Source organism: Rhinatrema bivittatum, chromosome 4 (genome assembly GCF_901001135.1).
Source record: "Rhinatrema bivittatum chromosome 4, aRhiBiv1.1, whole genome shotgun sequence".
Lineage (NCBI taxonomy): Eukaryota > Metazoa > Chordata > Amphibia > Gymnophiona > Rhinatrematidae > Rhinatrema > Rhinatrema bivittatum.
In genome coordinates, this window is record NC_042618.1 from 178,358,693 (window position 1) to 178,382,589 (window position 23,897).

General features: G+C 43.4%; 1 protein-coding gene across 1 annotated transcript; it reads right to left on the reverse strand.

Moving 5' to 3' along the window:
* Nucleotides 1-1,107: 1,107 nt before the first annotated feature.
* Nucleotides 1,108-14,207, reverse strand: KCNJ2 (potassium voltage-gated channel subfamily J member 2). The gene is made up of 2 exons (XM_029599280.1): nt 14,073-14,207; nt 1,108-8,373 (listed from the first exon to the last, which is right to left on the reverse strand). Exon 2 carries the CDS (start codon nt 8,160-8,162, stop codon nt 6,879-6,881), a length of 1,284 nt encoding a protein of 427 aa, XP_029455140.1. The 5' UTR covers nt 8,163-8,373; nt 14,073-14,207; the 3' UTR covers nt 1,108-6,878.
* Nucleotides 14,208-23,897: the final 9,690 nt, after the last annotated feature.

Genomic DNA, 23,897 nt, shown 5'->3' on the forward strand with positions numbered 1-23,897 from the left:
AGGTGGCACCTCCCCTCCCCCTCCCCAGGACATTCGGAGATAATTCCCTGCTTAGATGACCGCTTTAGGGTTTGATGTGCTTCCTCTACTATGGCATTTGAGTTCTGCTGACAGCAGCTGTGTCCAGATGCAGCTGAGAATCCTTCCGTGGTATTTCATTCCCCCACTCCTTTTGGGGTTGTTTTTTTTTCTTATGACAAATAAAGTTTTTAACTCCCTTTCCGTGACTCCATACAGCAGACTTGTGTGATACGCTTTAATGTTTTAATGAGTAAAAATGGTCTTCAAATTCCACAGAGTAACAACTGATAAAACAAAAAAGCTCACATTTTCAGTCAGACTAGCAAGCTAAATCACATATTTTCCTCTTCCCTCCACCCCAGAATCCCCAAGATATAACAAGGAGTTATTATTTCATAACACCTCCATTTTTCCCTTAATCTCTTACTGGCGCCAGGATGAAAAATGTTTTCTTTTTCCAAAAGGAAAGGTTGGGATTGTTTCAACACCAATAACGCAGATTATGTTAAGGAATGAGCCACAGCTCCCACCCATTCCTCCTCTCCCTCCCCCTCCCAAACACACAGACTGAGTCTTTAGAATGAAAATGAGATTACATTTTTAAAAGGTGAAAAAAAATACACTTAACCAACCACAAGCATATAATGTTGGGAATAGGTCGAGTATTTCTAGAAAGTGGGATTCTATGGCTTATTTATTGATGATCCTTTCTGAACCAGAACAAACCAGACCTCCAGCTCTCTTGGTTCCAGCAAAAGGCAACAGTGATACCAACGCAGAGTGTTATCCGCAGGGAGAATTTTTATGAGCTAGGCTAGGGAATATGTAAAGCCCATGCTATAAATTCTCCTTTGTGGCTTACGACACATTTTCTCTCTTCCCCTGGGTTCTTCACAGTTGTGACAGCTTTACATTGGACCAACATAGCAAGCAATCAACCAATGACGGGCATTGTACATGACCTTTCGAGACCACCATGGTCCTTCCATCAGAGGTCGGCAGCAATATACACACTATCCTTCAGACATTAAAACAAAAACAAAACAAAAAAAACCCCAAGATTTTCTCTTTTTTTTTTTATTTAGAAATAATAAAATAAGACATAATATATTTATTTTTTTATATATATATATATATATATATAAAATTCTGTACAATCCATGATCTGTGCAGTACATTTAGGAAGACTTCATACAAAAAGGCTGAAAACAGGACAACAGTAATGTACATAAATTGTCAAACTGCGAGATTGTTCACTGTCAAGAACAGCCAGCCAAAGTTATAAAGACAGATTCTGATTGGCTATGGGACGGTGACTACACAGCACTCTCTGACCTTAAAACGGCCAAGAGCAACATCCGTTTAGAGACATTACAGTACTTCTCGTGATTATTTTGTTATCCCAAATTTAAAAGAAAAAAAAAAAAATAAGAACATTAGAAAAACATTTGAACCCTTTGTCTTTACTCACCAGTAGACACATGAAAGGGACGAATTAGCCAAGGTTTGAAGTTTGTGAACAGTAGCGCCAGTTGTCTAGGCTTCAACACCAACAACTGGCACAACTACTCTCAAGTTTCAAGCCTGTGCCAACTCAACCGCTTTTAGTGCATTTTACCATATGGCCAATATACATGTACTATTTTTCTCAGAGTTAGAAATTCCTTAGATCAATCAACAATGATTGAAAAAAAAATATCAAATATTATAGAAGCTACTATTTAGTGCTATGTTTGTTTTTAGCTAGGTAAGGAGCCTCTTACCGATGTCATGGAAATAATTAGTGCAGTACTTTATCAAGATTTTTGTTAAATTTATGCAAAAGCTTTCTTTGCCCCTCCTTTACCAAAGAAGCAATAGGAGAAGCAATACTCAGGAAGTCAAGTCAGCCCATTTCAGAGATGCCTCCACGTGCACAGTGTTTCTCTTGTTCTGTCCAAGACATCCTTCAAGTAATTTTTTGTTTAGGAAGGACAGCAGTCTCTTGGTAATTAATCTAGCTCCCTTCCCACCCCAGTATAACACAGCCACATTTTTCTGTCCATGAGTCGGCATCAGAAGAAACAACAATAACAAAAAGAGCCATTTCCCATAACCTGCACTTATATTTCCAGGTGCTCTTGCTGAAACAGAAAAAAAAACCCAAAAACCTAGGAATCTGTACTTATAGAAAGACCCAATTGATATGACTGTAACTGGTGTACCAGTCATCTGAATATACTTTATATATCTACTGGGCAACTGTTCTTGGGATCTATACAATGCAGGCCAGGCAATGGTTTGCAGGTACCCTGTACTCCTATCCATTTCACCGAATGCAGTGAAGCCAGCTGCACGTGTCTGAACCATTTACATGGATAAAACTCTACCAGAACACTGGATGCTTTAAAAGATTGAAATTTCATTCCACTCCACATATATGGCTTAGATCAGTCTAACTACAAGCTGTAGGGTAATATATACATATATGCCCATACACATTTTTTTCATAAATATTTCCATACCACTTCCACTGAGATGTTTCAAGGCAGCGAACAAGCTCCATTACGCTGCATCCTGACTGTAGGATAGTCCCCTGCTGCCTTGTCTGTATAATAATATAGGTGGCTTCCAGGTAGCTTTACATTGTCTGAGCTAGCCTTGGTTTTGCCCTGGCTCCATCCATGGACTTGAGGTTCCTAAGAAAGGCAAAAGGTACCAAGCAAAAGGACTGATTCAGCCTGTCCAAATGACTAGGAGCTAGTTGGCTAACCTTAATCCTCTACTGCAAGTTTTAGATACATGGAGAGTGGTTCCTACTTAAGAGAGTGGAGTGGGCGCCGTTAGATTTGTACAATCTCTGCATCTCTTTCCATCCAGCTTCTGCAAGGCCTGCTGCTTCCCCCTCCTTCCTATCCCCTTTCACCCTACTTATGAAAGTGCAAATCCTGCAATTTATGATGCATTCAGTAAAGACAAAGGGTTGTTTTAGGGTTTTGTTTTGTTTTTTTCAAAGAAACCTTTCCAGCAGCAAGCAAGCCTCTAACAGTATCCTAACCATGGGAAAAGCAATTACTAAAATCCCAGAAACTAAATTAAAAAAAAAAAACCCAGACCATGCTTAAATAAATAAAAGTACAGTCATTCATAGCCGAAGTAGGCTATGAACCCTTAGAGGCTTGTAAATATTTGCTAACCTGTAGCATCTAGGTACTAGCCAGGACAGACGGTAGCAGTTAGTTGATACGTTCTATGGCATTCTTGTCATCTCCTTTACATATTTATATATTTACATTTGGCTTTAAATATGAAAATATTTGATAAACTTTATTTTACACTTTAAAAACATATTTCTGCAAAACTCTCAGGGAAGAAAAAAATCCCACAAGTGCACCAGAAAGTTCTGACATTTTAATTTTAATTTTTTTTTCCCATAAAATTAATTGTATGCCTCCCAAAAATGTGCACAAGTTGTTGTTTTGTTTATTTTTTTTTCAAGTGGCAGCTCTATGCTTTTGTTCTATTTGGGATACTCAGAACACTCTCCCTTTAGGTCTTGCTCACTTTACCTACTTTTGTTTTGCATTTTCACTGAATACTCTTTGGTTTGTACTTTTTCTTTGTAAAGATATCTCAATAGCAGCACATATCATCGTCCAGTTAACCCCCCTGTGGCTGTGAAACCAGGTTATACTGCGCTCCTTATATTTCCACACTTATTCCCGTGACACTCTGTGGATTAATTTCAGCAATGGGTGGTGGTCTATCCTAACACCCAGAACCACAGTTTTCTTGCTTACTCTTATCATGGTTGATATTACCCTCTAAAGCGTTGCGGATGTTGGAAACAATACCGCACCAAAAGCAAAAGGGTGTGCAAAAGCAGCACCTTCGCCCTTGCAAACTCATTTTCCTTTTCACAACCCCGTAAGGCATCGGCGTTGACCCACAGATTTTTCCAGACCTTTCCCCCCAGAATTCATCGTCAATCCCATGAGAAAACATTAGATTTTGCGCAAAAGATTTGGGGTGTTTTTCCAAAAGGGGCATTTCTCCATTCTGTCCCTAGGAAGAGGAGCAGGGGGGGTGGGGGACCTCAGTTGAATGAAGACCCTTTGTTTGAAACCCCCGCATTTCCACGGAAAGGCAAAACGTGCCAATTTCTCATGAAGCTACAAATGGAAGAAAAAAAAAAATGTGCGCTATTTTCCGCACATTCTTAATTGCAGGCATTTCCCTCAGCCAGGAATCAAGTGTATTCACAGATTTGCATTTCTAGAAAAGGCAGTAGGTAAGTACAAGCTGATTTTTAATGGCATACCCCTGACAGCATAAAAAAAAAGGGACATTTCTTTTTCACTCCATTTCTCTTAACACAGAAAATCACAGGTGAGGAAGCCAAGAAGCAAATTGTTTTATGTAATCGTATTACATTTTGTGCTCTTTTGCTTATGCCAGGTGGTTCTTCATAAGACCGGTGAGGACTGTAAGCCGTCTCGCCTTATCACCTGCTCCAGACAAGAAGTCTTAAAAGGTGTCTCCTTCTTGTTAGAGCAACTCCAGGCGTAGCCTGCGCTGCCTCCTCCGAACCTCAGTACCTACTCTGTGCTAAACGCTGCATGGCCTCTAATTCAACTGCATGCAGGAAGACGTAGAAACACTTACGCCACAAGTAGGTCGACCACCGACCCGGGCAGGCTGCACTTGTTTTAAGAAACAGCCAAATGTATTTCCCCTGGTGCAGCAGATGACATAATATCCTGACAGTGGCAAGATATTAGTGCAAGAAACACCACAGACAACAGACACCACTAAAATACCGTCACTGCTAATATTGCACATTATATTGCAAATAATATTAAGACCAGTATTAACATATGGAGCAAAATGTTAAAGCAATGCAAAAGATAGAAAAACAAGCAAATGGATGTGACAGAGATGAGGAGGCCACGTTAGATCCTTGGGGTAACAGGGAGGGATGACGGCAGAAATGAAGGCCTGATGATTTAGATAGCAGATGAAATGAGGAAAAGAAGGCTGATGCAGTTTGGGCACTTGGAAAGCAGAGATGAAAGGGAAGGCACTAGAAACACAGGTGGACGGAAAAAGATCCAGAAGACCTAAGAAGTCATGGATCAATACTGTTCACCGAGACATTGATGCCTGCAGTGTAAACAAGAGAACCCGCACTTCACTGGTTATCTTGACAAAGTGTAGCTAGGACCATGGATGCCACACGACTGGGAACACACTTGAAGAAGACTACTGCACGTTCCACCATATCAAGTCTGCATTTTGGGTACCACATAGAGTCCAAACCTGCATCAAATACAGTAAAGATCAGTCCACCCTGTGCAAATCCTGGAGCACTGTTAAGAAAGCAACTAGCAGCAATGCATTACATCGTAGAGCTGATATGTGCTGGTTCTGTATTCTAAAGTGGTCACGTACTCAGTGAGTCTCTAGTTAAAAGGGAGTATACAGTTAGCCTGGGTAAGCAACTTCTGCAGAGCCAAATAGGTGCAGTAGTGGCAGTTTTGATGAATTTAGTCACAGCCTTGTGCACCCTTGCTGGTGATGGCTCAGATGCTGACTCAGCTCTAGAAAGGCTTTAGGTTTTAGACACTTTGGGATATGCAACAAGCCCTTTGACCTGATGCAACTGAGACCCATGCTAACTAATGGGAAAATATGGATTTTGTTGGGGTATATGCGTGTGCCCACAGGTAGGTATGTTTTTAAAAAGGAAGATCAGTTTCCTTTCTCTCTCTCACACACACACAAAAATAAAATCCTACTTATGATATTTAATTCCGTTTCTGAAGCTGTTCTCTGAATAAGGTGCAAAACAGGGCTCCTTCCTTTATATCAAGTTCCAAAACCTTTGTCAGCTGCTTGCTGCAGTTCATAAGCTTCCCCTGTGCAAAAATGTGCAAGGTCTTTGGTGTTCTGCTATGCTCTTTAGCTTACAAATGTCAAAGAATTAGAGTATTAAAAATAGAATTTCTTAACAGAAGGCTATTTGGCCTGAGTTACACAATGTCCTTCATGTCACTGAAAGAGAAAGCTGAGAAGCTACTGGCCTCATAAAATGCGATTCACTGTGTGTGTTTGGCAGTTCTTAGCCAAATATTTGCCACTTTTAGTGGATCAAAATCCAACAGTTACTTTTAAATTATGCAATGTAAAAAAAAATTAAATTAAATTAAAAAAAACCCTACACTGCAACCAAAAAGACAATTTTGCATCCACATACGTTAGCAGCTGCTTTATAACTAGGACAGAGCTTTGTCTGTAGTGTTAACTATGCCATTAAAAACATTCTTGTTCCTCGCACATAGAAATAGTATTGAAAAGTCAAAAACCAAACCATGCTTGCCTGCAAGTTCAAGTTTTGTCAAAAGTAACAAAATACATAATTTACTCGGTATTGTATATATGTAGGGTGACCACATAACCCCGTGCCAAAAAGGATGGGCTCAGTCAGTCCTGGTTTGTTGTGATGCATGCATGGACTTGTAATTCTTATTTCCCAAGGGGAAAAAAACAGGACCTCATGCATGCAATGGAGTAAAACCAGGACTGGCTCTGTTTGTCCCCCTCCCCCCCCCCCCCCTTGATTTAAAGCTATCTGGTCATCCTTTATAATGTGCCTTCTGGTCTTGTATAGACAGGGTTAGTGCTGTTGCATCTTCCTTTTCTGCTGTCTGCCCTTCGTTTCAGCCGGAGGCGGACGGTCCTCCTCTGCTTTGCTCCGGCGCGTCTCTACCACGGTACCGTCGTTGGAAAAAAAAAACTGCTTTAGTTTTGGGCCCACTTTTGGCTTAATGTGCCTTGTGGCTGACAAACTCCATGAATGCAAGCTAATGCCAGCTGAGTCATATTTCTGATTCCCGTCTTAAAGGTCTAGGCTCCAAGGGCACCACGGCCTGCAGGTGATGATGATCCATATCGGGCTGTGTGTCGGTGCTCGTGCTCTCAGGTACCCCATTGTCGCTGTCATCCTCTTTGCTGGTTAGTGCCACTTCATTCTCATAACAAAATGAGTTTGGGTTAGAGAGAAGATACTTCTTCTCTGCTAAGTCTCTGGCACTGCAGAGGGGTGTGTTGGGCACTTCATAGGTTTTGTGGAATCGAGAATAATCCACTTTGTAGTAGTTCTTTTCTTCAAAGAGCACTGGCTCATATCGGTGGCCCCAAAGGATTTCATTTGCTAGGTAGGAGCTACGACACTGGGTTGTCATTGCTGTGGCTTCCACCATTCCCTCTAATATTACTACAATTTCAAAGTCTGAATTGTCCAAGTCTTGTTTACTTAAATCATACAAAGGACTTTCTTCATCAATTTCATGGACGATTGTAATTGGAGAGACCAGAAATATGCGGTCTATACCACTGTCAAACCCAACATTAATATCTATTTGATCTAAGGGTATGTATTCTCCTTCAGATGTGATTCTAGATTTCAGAAGCTGAGCTCGGACATGGGCCTCCACTAGGTGGCTTTTTCGCAGATTTCCAACACGCCACATCAAACAGAGCTTTCCATCTCTCATGGCAATCACTGCATTGTCACTGAAGACCAGCGTTTCATTTCTCTTTTTGGGTTTTGCCATCTTAGCCATGACAGCACCAATAATGAAAGCATCAATGATGCAGCCCACTATTGACTGGAACACGACCATGAAGACGGCAATGGGGCACTCATCCGTGACACATCTAAAGCCATAACCAATAGTCGTTTGTGTCTCGATGGAGAAGAGAAAAGCTGCTGTAAAGCTGCTGACTTGAGAAACACATGCTTTGTAGTTTTCTTGAGCATCCAAGTCCCCGTGAAATAGAGCAATTAGCCAAAAAACACAACCAAAGAAAAGCCATGAGAGAATGAAAGCAAGGCAGAAGATGACCAGCATCCACCGCCAACGAATGTCTACACATGTGGTGAAGATGTCCGATAGATAACGCTGCCCTTTTTCGCTAACATTGACAAACTGGACATTACAGTGACCATCCTTCTTGACAAAGCGGCTCCGGCACTGCTGCCTGGTGTGTACCTTGGTCTTGCCATTCCCATAGCCATTGGCAACAGCCATAGTAGCCAGCTTCATCCCGTCCTCTTCCGAAGACACAATGCTGTAGCGGTTGGTCCGCACGCTGTCCATCACTCCTGTTGAGGACTGCGGTTCTTCTGCTTTTGAAAACAGTCTTAGTTTCTGCAAAATTCTTTGGAGGAACAGTTTCGAAAGCTCTAGGAAAACTCAGCCAGAAAAGAAATGGGAAGAGAACGCTGCCTCCTACAGACACTTGGTTCTACCAGGGATTGTCTTCTAGCATCTGCAGGTAGTTTGTCCTCTGTCATAGAAAAGACATGTCCTGCAAGGAGAAAAAAAAGAAACTTTCCGTGAGAACACAGGAAACTGAAGCATAAATCTCCATCCAGTACGGCTCTTCCACTGTACCTCTTCCTGTTTTGTTTTTTGTTAACTGCAAACAACAGTTCCAGCAGAATGAGAAAACAAAGGCAACATCCCATCCCGCTCCAGAAACAGTGAGCATTGATAAACAAAGTCATGCCAGTCACAAAATCTGTCATTCTTATGAGTTTAGTTTGGGATAACAGAGTGATAACTAGTTAAAGCCTAGCAAGAATGATTTTAGCCAGTTACATATATAGTGCTTTAAAGATCTGATTTACTAAACTTTTTTCCCCCCATAGACACAAAATTAGAGAAAAGTCTTAGTAAATCAGACCCTAAATGTGAATTAACATAATAATTATAAACCTCATTCAAGGATGTGGGGTTTTTTTTGTTTGGAAGAAAATGCACCCTTACGTCCCAGCTTTAAGAACTCACGCTACAATAGTTCTTTTGATTGTTAACATCTGCAGAGTTGTCTTGATTAGCACAGTATATAACATGGCAGGTGACGAAGCAGGTAGAAACAGAAGCTATCATTGTCCTGTCTCATGAGCAGCCATTGCCATTTGCATTGCCAGACTAGTAATTTGGTTGTAGCATAAAGTTGTGAAAATCTGGTGGTATCAATTCAAATACTTCTGCATCCCTACCCCTTCCCCCCCCCCCCCCCGACCTTTCAATGCCATCAAGTCACTTAATTGTGCCTCTCCCCTCATTGCACATTTGTAGACTATTAACTCTTTGAAATAAAGGTTTCATAACAATATGACTTAACTTCCAGAATACTGTTCTGCATTGACAGCAACAGCTTTGTAAGCATTATTAAAGATGATTGCCGCTGAACTGTTATTTGGTTCCATGATGTACTGCCACTAGTAGTTGCTAAACTGAAGGATCCAAATGCATGCCATGACTTTTAGGGAACCTGTTTGGAACTCCACTAACTACCATCAGTGACAGGAAGGGTCCAAAGCTAATGTGCCATGTGCATTCGTGCACAGCAACTGAGGAAGATTTTCCCCTAATTACCTTAGCCATCTCCCCTCAGCAGCCCAGATGTCACAGAGGGAAACTCCAGGGATGGCCCAAGCAATAGGCATCACTGCAGTTTGATGGCTCGTTCTCCCCAGTCACTCACTACAGGAAGGGGGGCTTTCCAGGATCCCTCAGCCCCCAACATCTAGATCAAAACTTCAGTCTAGGAATCTCAAGCAAAACTCTTGCATGAAATTCCAGCAGACTATCATATTTATTTTTTATTTTTATTATTATTACTGGTATAGAAATAACTCCTTAGGTCACTAGCGTAATAAGATGTAACTGAATTTTCATCAGAATTTAAAACCAATTAGAAAGGTACCACTTACACTCCACCATATCCTCAAGCCCTATCTGCTGTAAAAGTATAATGGCCTAAAAGTTATAAAGCCTACAGCATTATGAGGTTTAAGTATTAAACAAAGATTCTTTAAGTGCAGACTAAGTGTTTCAAAAACTGGTATTAATCAAATTAATATGTCTGCACAAAAACGAGGTGCCCCCTCAACCAAGCTATGTAAGTTAAAATAAATAAAAATAAGCTTAAGGCTATTTGCAATAGCTGAACAGTTTATCAGCTGGCTCTACAGGGATGTGCTTTTATTTTAAATGACATAGGCATTCAATGACATTGCCTATTTTGTTTCATATCATTTCTAAACTGAAACAATACAATAGTTCATAAATTATGTTTGTTTTTACTTTTCTTTGGTGCACCCTATTTCTATTTAGTGCATATATATTTTGATTTAGTACCTACTATTTGAGTTAGTGAACACTATTACACTTCAGCTTGAGGGTGTTAACTCAAATAGTGCACACTAAACAAAACATTTTTAAAATGCAAGAAACTAAAAAAAAAAAAAAAGACAAAAAAGGGGGGAAGGGAACAAAACAAAACAAAGCAGACCAAAAGTGTTATCAATGCGCATTCCTATGGATCAACAGAAATACTTAAATCCAAGAGATGGCAAGGCATTCTTAAGTCTTGCAAGGGGCAGCAAGCCATTTTAGTCACCAGAATTCAGGTGCCTTAACAAAATATCCAATAGAAAAATGTATGCATGACACCCGAAAATCCTCCCCTCCCTCCCTCCTCCCATTCTCCTCTCCCCCCACCCCCCCAAAAACCCACCCTTCTTTAAATAGGAAGCTTTAAACCTATTAAAGTCATTTTCCTCCTTGCCTCACACCCTGTCAGTTATTTTTCAAGAATTTGACCCAATATCTGTTTCCTGAAATTAGTCAATGATGTGCCTGCTATATTTTTGGCAGTTTTAAACAACTTAAGCGAGAGCCAATATAATATAAGGCTTTTGGCTTGTTTTGCCTCTGCTTGCACTTGCTCCTCATACTTCGCCGACACTGGGGGAAGAAAATCTCACTTTTCTGTACTGGAACAAAAGGATAACCTCCTGCCAGCCTTTAGCTCTGAAAAATAATGGTATCCCATTAGCTAAGATTAATTTTTTTTGGCTTATCTTGAACAAATAATGTGTATGCCTGCAGAAGAAAATGTAAACATAGCATAAGGTGCAAAAGGTGCATAGCATAAGGCAGAGCTTTAAAAAAAAAAACGCTCACTGGGTCGTGATATTGTATTTGGTTTGTCTATGACTAATTGATTTGTAATCAATGCATTACACATATTTGCTCTGCCAGGCTTCCTGATGCTTCCTGACATGTTATATTTTTGGTGTGGGTTACTGGCAGAACAAGGCAGAAAACGTGAGCTACGTCTTCTTGCATTCTGCAGGAAAAAAAACCATAAGAGGTTCCAGTGAAGCATATCCTGCAAAATACTTTTAAGAGGAGTTTGAGCTCTGTAAATTTATGTTGTATTCCCAAGACTGGCTTCTATTAATAAACCTTCATCTGGGTCCCGAAATAGACGTGCAAGGCTGCCCCGTGGCGCTCGCCTGTTCCATAGGTAAGATTTCTTCTCCGGGTGTGCGAGCACAGACTGAGTGAAAGTGTCGGCTCGCCATCTAAAATGTGCACTTTCCTTTCCGAGCAGGTGCCTCGCCCCAGTTTGGCTTAGGTTTCCCGTTTAAAATAGCTCATTCCTAGCCACAAGGCATCTTTTCCCCGGGGTTTATGGATTGGCTCTTGAAGTTGATAAAAAACAAAAACCCGACCGTCCCAGTATTTTGCAAGCTGCTTTAGCCGTGCTCCTTCTCTTGTCTAAAACCACCTTGCCATCCGCTGGGGACAATCGGCGTGCAATAAAGCGACACAAACCTGTATCTTCTTGAACTCATGTCCCATCACACGTTTTGTTGCAAAACAGATGCTCTGTTCCAACTGAGCATGCACGGCTTCAGCAGATCTCAAATCTGTTTTGCCCTTTAAAGGAAAAACAAACAAACCCCAAACTGCAGAGAGGAAGGGCAATATAGTTGGCTAATGCCCTTCTGGAAAGAGGAACTGGAATGTATCTAATCCAGGAAGTGTTTCTTCCACTTATCGTAAGCACTGGAACAACGTTTCTTTCCCCCCCAAGAAAGTTATAACTCTGCCGCTGCTTATTACAGGGTAACAATCCACCTGTTGGCCAATCTTCGATGCATTAGGAGTCCTGAATTATATTAGGATAATATAACATGTGAGGGATGATGCACGACCTCTACAGTTATCTCTGCAGCTACAGTGTTCGCTCTCTTCCAGGGCTTAAAACATAGGAAATTATTCTCTAAACCGCCCTCTCTATAAGAAACATGCGCTTTGCAACTAGTACGATGTGGGTATATATATACAGATACAGATATAGGTACACAGGTGGGAATTCGCAGCTTGACAACGCAAAAGAAATATTAAACTCAATGCAGATAATAATAAAGTTCTAGACCCCCCCCCCCCAAGCCTCACTATTGTTCTGACGTTTTCTTTTTTTTTTAATACCAGAAAGTAAGTAAAGAAGGAAGACCGCCTCCAATAGCCTCTAGATCAGAGGCAGCAGACCGAAAACACTTGCAGCCCTCAGCCAAAAAGTGCTGCACGGTGCCGGTGGAGAGGGGGAGGGGAGCCAGAGAGGCGGCAGCGCAGGGAGCGGCGGAGTCCCCGCAGCGGCTGCACCGGTTGCCATGAGAGCCCCGAGCTGCTGCTACTGTGCGTGCAGCAGCTTCCCCAGCCCGCCCTGTTCTGATAGCCGGACAAAAAGTAAAAGGGGGGAGGGGGGAGGGGAGGCTCTGCCTTTGTATGGGCCCAGGCTCGCCATAGGAAAATGTACAGGTCCACCTTTCTAGGAAACTATGTTTTGATTTGTTTTCTTTGGGGGGTGGGGGGGAGATCATCCATCCTAAGTCGGATTTTGTTTTAGTTCTGAAGATTTTTCGTTTATCCCCCTAACTTTTTTTTTTTTTTAAGTTGCCAACGTGACAGCTCATTCGATTTCTTTTTCAAATTCGGATCAGCCGTACAAAACAGAGAATGCGATGTCTGTGGAAAGAGGAGCTAAATAATTGATAACCACTTTTTATAATACATAAAAAAACAACGAACGCCTTAGGGATTTATGACCTTTTTTTTTTTTTTTTCCTGCCGGCAAAGCTTTATTTAATGAATGTTTACAGCCCATCTTTCGAAAGAGATGCTCATAAGGCAATAATGCAATAAAATTATCATCTCCAAGGAGTGTAGCTTAAATGCTGGCAGGATGGAGGGGGGGGGGGGGGGGGGGACCCAAAACAAGTGTCAGGAATACAGAGGGATTTGGAATGAGAATACATAGACCCTTGGTTGATGTAAATTATGCTCCTGCTATTAAAGCCCCCTTTGCAGTCCTACGATAGATAGCCTGGCTAGAATTACATCGATATAGGTTTGCACGTCACCGTCATAAATACGTCTGCTATTTCCTATCTGTAATTTTTCTCAGTTGTCATGAATCAAGTGAATATGATGCAATCGCTCAACAGAACAAAGTCTTTCAACCACATTGGCCTTTTCCAGTCCTCTGCTGCTGCTGCTGCTGCCAGCAAGGCTTCCACACAACGTTTCCAAAAGTAACTGTCCTCTAATTCCCGTTAAAGTTTAGGTGCATGCAGGAAAGCCAGGACTAGGAAAAAAAAAAAACAAAACAGGTTTCGGAGCCGCTTGCCAACAATTTGTACACTAGAAGAGGGAATAGGTAGCTCCGGTACTCTGGGGCGTATCGCCTGGCGAAAAGAGCCACTGTTTTCCGAAACAAGACCATCCCAGACCACCCGAAAAGAATACGCGATCTCTTCCGTCCTGCAGTTGGTGCCGCTCGGAAAGTTTTTATGAGCACAAACAGATGCTGCAGGGAGAGCTCTTTGCAACTGCTCGGCCGTTCCAAGCGTGCTTCCGTATTTTTAGCCTCAGTATTATATTATATCCATATCAAAAAATAAACAGTAAAAAAAAAAACAAAAACCCCAAAACCACCCTGGCCCTGTCTTAGTCAAGCCTTTAAATTCTGCCGTCACCCCTTCCCCCCAATGCTAAAAATCCAGAGCTGGCAGTAACTAAGCAGTTTGTGTAAACCAACAGCATATTTAATTCCCAGAGTGATCCCTCAACAAGATAACATATCCATGCAGTAAAATAAAGAAAAAAGCATTCAGGAGAGGGTAAAGAAGCAGCAGCTCTTACCGACTGTTGGGGGTTAAAGGAACTTGAGAAAGGGACAGTAAGATCCAGTGATTTTTTTTTTTTTTTTCAGATCGCAAGCAGGAAAATCCCCCGGTTTGCTCTCCCCAGCCTTGTGCCCGAGTCCTCTCGCAGCTCGGAAACCCTCATTGAGTCTCTGCCTCCGCTTCTGCCATGTGATTTTAAATAGGAGCCGGTTCTCCCCGCCCCATCCCCTCCCCCTGCCCAGCGATCAGGAGGCGGAGGCTGGGCTGAGGAGCCGGCAAAGCAGGTGGGGGGTGGGGGGGACAGGATGTGTGTGTGTTGGGGGTGGGGGCGGCTTTCCCGATCTGCCTAGCATGGAAGGGAGACCCCCCCCCCCTTGCCCACGCCTCCCCGGCTCATTAGCTTAGCTGTTACCCTTCTCCAGGAAAAGTTGTTTTTTTTTTTTGTTTTTTTTTTATAAAAGGAAAACAAAAGCTTGAAGTTGCCATTGAAAGTCTCACTAAAGAAAGGCAGGAGAGAGACGGGAGGAGGTGCTGCTGTGCTGTGCAGCCACCTCGGGGGAGAGGAGCGAGCGGCTGAGTGTGGCAGGTCTGCTGGTGGTCCCACAGTACAGTGTCACAGTAAGAGAAGAGCAAACCGTGTTTAAGGAATGAAACCGAAAGTGCAGCACAACTTTCCCCGTCAGGTTCCTATAGGATATATGTATGGGTGGTGTGTGAAACATAGAAACATAGAAATGACGGCAGAAGAAGACCAAACGGCCCATCCAGTCTGCCCAGCAAGCTTCACATTTTTTTCTCATATTTATCTGTTTCTCTTAGCTCTTTGGTTCTATTTCCCTTCCACCCCCACCATTAATGTAGAGAGCAGTGATGGAGCTGCAACCAAGGGAAATATCAAGCTTGATTAGTTATGGGTAGTAGGGGAAGTAACCGCCGCAATAAGCAAGCTACACCCTTGCTTATTTGTTTTACCCAGACTGTGTTGTTCAGCCCTTATTGGTTGTTTTTCTTCTCCCCTGCTGTTGAAGCAGGGAGCTATGCTGGATATGCTTGTAGTATCAGTTTTTCTTCTCCCCTGCCGTTGAAGCAGAGAGCTATGCTGGATATGCGTGAAGTATCAGTTTTTCTTCTCCCCTGCCGTTGAAGCAGGATATGCATTGAAAGTGAAGTATCAGGCTTATTTGGTTTGGGGTAGTAACCGCCGTAACAAGCCAGCTACTCCCCGCTTTGTGAGTGCGAATCCTTTTTTCTTCTCCCCTGCTGTTGAAGCAGAGAGCTATGCTGGATATGCGTGAAGTATCAGTTTTTCTTCTCCCCTGCCGTTGAAGCAGAGAGCTATGCTGGATCTGCGTGAAGTATCAGTTTTTCTTCTCCCCTGCCGTTGAAGCAGAGAGCTATGCTGGATATGCGTGAAGTATCAGTTTTTCTTCTCCCCTGCCGTTGAAGCAGAGAGCTATGCTGGATATGCGTGAAGTATCAGTTTTTCTTCTCCCCTGCCGTTGAAGCAGAGAGCTATGCTGGATATGCGTGAAGTATCAGGTTTTCTTCTCCCCTGCCGTTGAAGCAGGGAGCTATGCTGGATATGCGTGAAGTATCAGTTTTTCTTCTCCCCTGCCGTTGAAGCAGAGAGCTATGCTGGATATGCATTGAAAGTGAAGTATCAGGCTTATTTGGTTTGGGGTAGTAACCGCCGTAACAAGCCAGCTACTCCCCACTTTGTGAGTGCAAATCCTTTTTTCCACATTTCCTCTTGCTGTTGTAGCTTAGAGCGATGTTGGAGTCACAGTAACCATGTGTATGTTTATTGAATAAGGGTATTGTCTCCAGGCAGTAGCCGTCATTCTGGCTAGCCACCCACTCTTTATTGACGGCCTCTTGATTTTATGGATCCACAGTGTTTATTCCCACGCCCCTTTGAAGTCCTTCACAGTTCTGGTCTTCACCACTTCCTCCGGAAGGGCATTCCAGGCATCCACCACCCTCTCCGTGAAGAAATACTTCCTGACATTGGTTCTGAATCTTCCTCCCTGGAGCTTCAAATCGTGACCCCTGGTTCTGCTGATTTTTTTCCTATGGAAAAGGTTTGTCGTTGTCTTTGGATCATTAAAACCTTTCAAGTATCTGAAAGTCTGTATCATATCACCTCTGCTCCTCCTTTCCTCCAGGGTGTACATATTTAGATTCTTCAATCTCTCCTCATAAGTCATTTGATGAAGACCTTCCACCTTTTTGGTCACCCTTCTCTGGACCGCCTCCATCTTGACTCTGTCTCTTCGGAGATACGGTCTCCAGAACTGAACACAATACTCCAGGTGAGGTCTCACCAAGGACCTGTACAAGGGGATAATCACTTCCCTTTTCTTACTCGATATTCCTCTCTCTATGCAGCCCAGCATTCTTCTGGCTTTAGCTATCGCCTTGTCACATTGTTTCGCCGACTTCAGATCATTAGACACCATCACCCCAAGGTCTCTCTCCTGCTCCGTGCACATCAGCCTTTCTCCCCCCATCGAATACAGTTCATTCAGATTTCCATTCCCCATATGCATGACTTTGCACTTCTTGGCATTGAATGTCAGCTGCCATGTCTTCGACCACTCTTCCATCTTCCTTAAATCCCGTCTCATTCTCTCCACTCCTTCCGGCGAGTCCACTCTGTTGCAGATCTTAGTGTCATCCGCAAAAAGACATACCTTACCTTCTATCCCTTCCGCAATGTCGCTCACAAAGATATTGAAAAGGACCGGTCCCAACACCGATCCCTGCGGTACACCGCTTAAAACCGCTCTCTCTTCAGAGAGAGTTCCATTTACCATCACACATTGTCTTCTGTCCGTCAACCAGTTTGCAATCCAGGCCACCACCTCGGCACTCACTCCTAAGCTTTTCATTTTATTCACCAGTCTCCTGTGCGGGACAGTGTCAAAAGCTTTGCTGAAATCCAAGTAGATGACATCGAGTGCTCTTCCTCGATCCAATTCCTTGGTTACCCAGTCAAAAAAGTCAATCAGATTTGTCTGACAGGATCTTCCAATGGTGAATCCATGCTGCCTCTGGTCCAGCAATTCTCCCGACTGTAGATAGTTCACTATTCTCTCTTTCAACAGTGACTCCATTACTTTTCCCACCACCGAAGTGAGGCTAACCGGTCTGTAGTTACCAGCCTCTTCTCTGTTCCCACTCTTGTGAAGCGGGACCACCACCGCTCTCCTCCAATCATTCGGCACCACTCCCGTTTCTAGGGATCTATTGAATAGGTCACACAGCGGACCCGCCAGCACATCTCTGAGCTCCCTCAGTATTCTGGGATGAACTTCATCAGGCCCCATGGCTTTGTCCACTTTCAGTTTCACCAGCTCTTCCCATACATTTTCTACTGTGAATGGAGTTACATCTACTCCATTCCCCTCCAGTTTCTTGTTAACTAGTGTCGGTCCTTCTCCAGGGTCCTCTTTAGTGAACACAGAACTGAAGTATTCATTTAATATTTCTGCCATTTCTTCGTCTCTCTCCACACATTGATCCTTTCCACCTTTCAATTTCACTATACCACTTTGAACTTTTCTCTTTTCACTGATGTATCTGAAAAATGTTTTGTTACCACTCTTTACCTCTTTGGCAATCCTCTCTTCCGCTTGACTTTTTGCCATCTTGATTAATTTCTTCGTCTCCCTCAGTTCTACCAGATATTCTTCTTTGTGTTCCTCCTTTTGGGATCTTTTATATTTCTTGAACGCTGTTCTTTTAGCCTTTATTTTGTCAGCCACCTCCTTTGAGAACCAGATAGGTTTCATTTTTCTTTTGCTTTTCTTTACTTTTCTAACATATAGATTAGTTGCCTTGGTGATTGCTCCTTTTAGATTGGTCCACTGTTGATCCACATCTCTCTCGTTTTCCCAGCCTTTTAGTTCTTCCTCCAGGTACTTCCCCATTGTGCATATATAGATATATATATATTTATACACACACACACACGAAAACACTCCCTTTGGAGCAATGTGCAAGCACAATTATTACATTCAAATTTCATTTTTATTTGAATACATAGAAAATTCTCACAAAACAAACAGGACTCTATTAGACTTTTTAGTAAGCGCAAAGAGAGGTGAAATATTGCCTAAAAATTGAATTGCTCTATATCTATATTTCTTTCTTGTTCCCTAATTAAAGCTGGCACTGTGTATTTGGGGCACTCAGCTAGTCCCCCTGGTTGTCCCTCTCCCGGGCCGGATGCACTAGGTATCTTTTCCCAGAGAAGCAAAATGGGAAAGCCCTCAGACCCATATCCCACCAGTGTCACCCCACTGCCCTGCTATCCAGTCCCATCCTCCAAAACAGCAGCACCCAGAGTCACATTCCACACCAGCATCATACCCCTCCCCCAGCCATCTTCCACCACCATCTATTTCCCCTTCTCCATCTCTTGCCTTCCCTCTCCCCTTCTTTCCAGCTGGTCCCAGCCAGCGACCTTTTGACATGCAAAGTATTAATTTGTAAATTTCTGAGTATACTTTTACACATTTCTGTTTGTGAAAGACAGTTCTGAGTTGTAATCTCAGTTGTAATCTAAGTTGTAATCTCCCAGTTCTTTGTTAACTTTCTCCAAGTTCATCCCCCTGTTCTATGTAAGACATTATAAGCTATGAGTTATATTGTCATTGTAATTGTTGAAATGTGAACCGAAGTGATTAGTAACATTGTTACCTGAACTGCGGTATATAAAACTGTTAAATAAATAAAAAAAATAAACCAGAGTTCATCCTAGTACCCCTAAGGGTTATTCATGTTATTACAGCTATGACTGATATTTTCTATTTATTTTCTAATTCCTATTTATTTTCTAATTCCTCCAGTGGCAAGTTACTTCATTATTTTATCACAAAGACTGTAGAAAAAAGGTTTTCTCTGATTTAAAAGTAAATATATATTTATTCATTTTCAGCTTCTGTCCTCTGGTCCCATCAGTTTAAATTCCCACTGTTTTCCAGAAATCTTTCTTGGACCCCCTTTCTAAATATGACAGGAGTGGAGTGGCACCCTATAGACTAACCAATTTATTAAAGCATGAGCTTTCGAGGACAGAGTCCACTTGGTCAGATGCATGAAGTGATATACAAGAGATGTCAGATGCATGAAGGGATGTACTAAGTGGACTCTGTCCTTGAAAGCTCATGCTTTAATAAATTGGTTAGTCTACAAGGTGTCACTGCACTCCTGTCATTTTTGCTACACCAGACTAACATGGCTACCCCTCTGAAGCCTTTTCAAATACTTGCATGATTTTGTCTTATCCCCCTTTAACCTTTTTTTTTTTTCCAAGGCCATAAATAAATAACCCCAAGGCATTCCCCCTTCCTCTTCCTCTCCCTTTGAAAGCCAGGAAAGTTGCTGAATATACAGTGCCCTTTCCAAACTAAAGGAGAGAAAGGGTCAAACTTTCCTTTGGATGGCTGTTACAAGGTAATTACGCTGTGCAATGTAGTGCAAAATACGCACATGACAAGTGGGGGGCTTCAGCAGCCGATTCCCATCCTATCAAGAAAAAGTATGTCAGAGAGAGCACGACGCCGAAAGATGGATTAAAATTGCCCTGCTTCGCAATGGAAACAGCTTGCATTGCTGGAAACAATTGTACTCTGTAATTTCTCCTGCCATCATGTGTTTCCCATGAAAGGGCTTTACATGCACCCTGATTCTCATAACACAATTGCTTTATAAGAAAGAGAAAATGCTCTTTATATGTCATCATTGGCTAAGTTACCTTGTTATTACAAGTGGAAGGGCTTCCTTCATGTGCAAAAGCCCAGCTGTCTGCCATACAAACGGCACCTGGAGCAGGGCTTCCAGAAATCTGTCCTTGTGACCCCACAGTCAATTGGGCTTTTAGGATATCTTTGAATAAGCATAAGATATATGTGCATGCACTAGAGACCCAGTATATGAAAATCTCATACAAATTTACTATGGATAGTTTGAAAACTCATTTGACTGTGGGGTCACTAGGAAATGTTTCAGTAATCCCTGGGCTACAGAATCTGGTCATCAGCCTTTTACTCTGGCTATTTTGTGTTACTTTAGGACTTCAATCCTGACAGGCATTCTGAGCCATTAAGTGCCCTGAAAATAAAAAAAGAAGCCCAGGCTCTATAACTTGAGGTCAACGAGTTGCACCTTGAGTGCTATCTGCAGTTCTGGTCTCAGGGAGGATGGGGCAGAACTGAAAAAGGTATGGAACACCCTATAAAAATATCAGGTAGCAGATTTAAAAAAAAATAGGGGCGGGAGGAGTCAAGATGGCCACCGCCAGCAGACGCTGAACCGAGTTGCTCCGCACTGCGCTTACAATTTCCCTGTTTAAAATTTTCCGAAGAGGTTTAATTTTCTTAATATGCCTCACAAGCGCAAAGGAAGGGTAAGAGTTTATCCCTCAAGCCTACCCAGTCCTGCGGGGCAACGATACATTACTGAGTTCGCGTCGGTATCTCCGGTGGTGGGGAATTCAAGCGCCGCTGTGGTGGAACCGGGAGAAGCGGTACTATCACCTGGCGAGATCACCTTGAGCCCACCAGCACCCCGAGGCCTGCTGAGTAGCTCTCCCCTTCGTTCGAGCAGTGGAATTGTAACCCCGGAAGCAACACCAGCTGCGGGTGAACAACGAGAGGGATCTACTCCTCCATATGGAGCAGGACTTCCCCTCCCCCAGTTGTTGGAGGTATGTGAAAGGCCCGAGGAGACTTTGGTTAACGCGGGCAGTGAGGAATCTCAAAGAATATCAAGAGAGGCTCCACTGGGGGAATTGGGAGGAAACACTCTAAGTCCCTTGGAGTTTGAGAAGCCAGCAGTTATAACACCGGAAGCCATTTGGGAATTAATGGCTACCATGGCTCGTACTCTTAACACTCAATCTCAATTGCTTGGCAAATTTGAATCAAAAGTTGAATCTGTTAAAAAAGAACATGTTTTGTTGATCCAAAACCATACAAATTGCATCCAAGATTTAACTACTAAAGTAAATCAGACACAGTCCCAAAATGCCTTAATTATGAAGGATTGTATAACATCACAAAGGAGACTGGAGTCTGTTGAAAATTATTTACGTTGTTCCAATGCAAGATTGGTTAATTTCCCCAAAGTAATGGGTGAGCCTGTTTTGGTGACTTTCAAGCGTTTTGCCATGGAAACACTCAAGATTGAAGCTGCAAAAGTTCCGACTGTAAAAAAACTCTTCTTTTTAAGGAGTAGTTTACAAAGTTCCGTTGGAGGAGAAAGAGAGACTTCCAATAATTTGACACAATATTTGGAGAATTCGGAATTGGAAATCACGGAAAGGGCCACACTGTTTGTTCAATTTTATACTGAAACAGAAAGAATTTTTGATGAAAGCATTTTTTCAAAATATTAATGATGTTTTCATGGGAGGGGTTGTGAGGGTTTATCCTGACCTATTACGCCCCACCCAACAACGAAGGAGATTATTCTTAGCTATGCGCCCGGAGGTCTTGGCCAAAGGGGCTAGCTTTGCTCTCCGTTTTCCTTGTAGGTGTATTGTAAAATTTGCTGGAAATATATATGTTTTCTTTATGCCAGACCAATTGAGAAAGTTTTTGGATGGAAGGGCCTAAGTTAAAATGCTCGGAGTCAATACATAGAGAGATACCAATAGTTAAGTGAATATTATTTCAATGATGTACTTCTCTATTCTTTCCTTTGGTTCTCCTCCCCCCCCCCCTTTTTTGCCTATGAAAAACAAAGAAAATTATTGTTGATGTATCCATTGGATATGAATATATATGCTAATGGTAATTATATTATTTCATGTTATAATAATTTCTGTAATTTCAGTCAAGGTTTATTCTTGTAATTATATTGAAAAATTCACAAATAAAGAATAAAAAAAAAAAATAGGGGAAAGTTTTTTTTACTCAACATATAATCAATTATTGGCCATCTCTTAAACACAATGGGGCGGATTTTAAAAAGCATTTACATGCGTAAATCTGGGTTTTACGCATGTAAATGCACTTTACTCGAGTAAGTGGGCTTTTGAAAATTGCTACAATATATGCCATTGAATCGTCCATAGGATTTATTCGCATAAGTTCACTTTACGTGAGTAAATGGCTTTTGAAAATTGCTACAATAGTAGTTACATTTATGCGCGTAACTCCTTTGAAAATTACCCCCAATAAAAGGGTTGAATTAGCATTTAGTGCTAGTGAATATAGAACCTTATGGAGACTAAGATACAGTTAATGAAAGCACCAGCACCACGCCCAGTGTATCACACAGATTTTCAGAAGAGGCTGGAAGTCTTTGGATGGCACCCTCTCCCCATCTTACCTATTGGTAGCAGCTCAAGCACAGCGCTCCCTCTTAGCAGCGGCATTGGCTCCAGCACAGCGCTCCCTCTTACCAGTGGCATTGGTTCCAGTACAGCGCTACCAGTGGCATTGGCTCCAGCACAGCGCTCCCTCTTACCAGCGGCATTGGCTCCAGCACAGCGCTCCCTCTTACCAGCGGCAATGGCTCCAGCACAGCGCTCCCTCTTACCAGCGACATTGGTTCCAGCACAGCGCTCCCTCTTACCAGTGGCATTGGCTCCAGCACAGCGCTCGCTCTCACCAGAGGCATTGGTTCCAGCACAGTGCTCCCTCTCACCAGAGGCATTGGCTCCAGCACAGCGCTCCCTCTTACCAGTGGCATTGGCTCCAGCACAGCGCTCCCTCTTACCAGTGGCATTGGCTCCAGCACAGCGCTTCCTCTTTCCAGTGGCATTGGTTCCAGCACAGCGCTCCCTCTTACCAGTGGCATTGGCTCCAGCACAGCGCTCGCTCTCACCAGAGGCATTGGTTCCAGCACAGTGCTCCCTCTCACCAGAGGCATTGGCTCCAGCACAGCGCTCCCTCTTACCAGTGGCATTGGCTCCAGCACAGCGCTCCCTCTTACCAGTGGCATTGGCTCCAGCACAGCGCTCCCTCTTACCAGCGACATTGGTTCCAGCACAGCGCTCCCTCTTACCAGCGGCATTGGCTCCAGCACAGCGCTCCCTCTTACCAGCGGCATTGGTTCCAGCACAGCGCTCCCTCTTACCAGCGACATTGGTTCCAGCACAGCGCTCCCTCTTACCAGCGGCATTGGCTCCAGCACAGCGCTCCCTTCTTTGGCAGTATTGGTTCTGGCACAGCGCTCCCTCTTACCAGCGGCATTGGCTCCAGCACAGCGCTCCCTCTTACCAGCGACATTGGTTCCAGCACAGCGCTCCCTCTTACCAGCGGCATTGGCTCCAGCACAGCGCTCCCTCTTACCAGCGACATTGGTTCCAGCACAGCGCTCCCTCTTACCAGCGGCATTGGCTCCAGCACAGCGCTCCCTCTTGCCAGCGGCATTGGCTCCAGCACAGCGCTCCCTCTTACCAGCGGCATTGGCTCCAGCACAGCGCTCGCTCTCACCAGAGGCATTGGTTCTAGCACAGCGCTCCCTCTTAGCAGCGGCATTGGCTCCAGCACAGCGCTCCCTCTTACCAGCGGCATTGGCTCCAGCACAGCGCTCGCTCTCACCAGAGGCATTGGTTCTAGCACAGCACTCCCTCTTACCAGAGGCATTGGCTCCAGCACAGTGCTCCCTCTTACCAGAGGCATTGGCTCCAGCACAGCGCTCCCTCTTACCAGAGGCATTGGCTCCAGCACAGCGCTCCCTCTTGCCAGCGGCATTGGCTCCAGCACAGCGCTCCCTCTTACCAGAGGCATTGGCTCCAGCACAGTGCTCCCTCTTACCAGAGGCATTGGCTCCAGCACAGCGCTCCCTCTTACCAGCGACATTGGTTCCAGCACAGTGCTCCCTC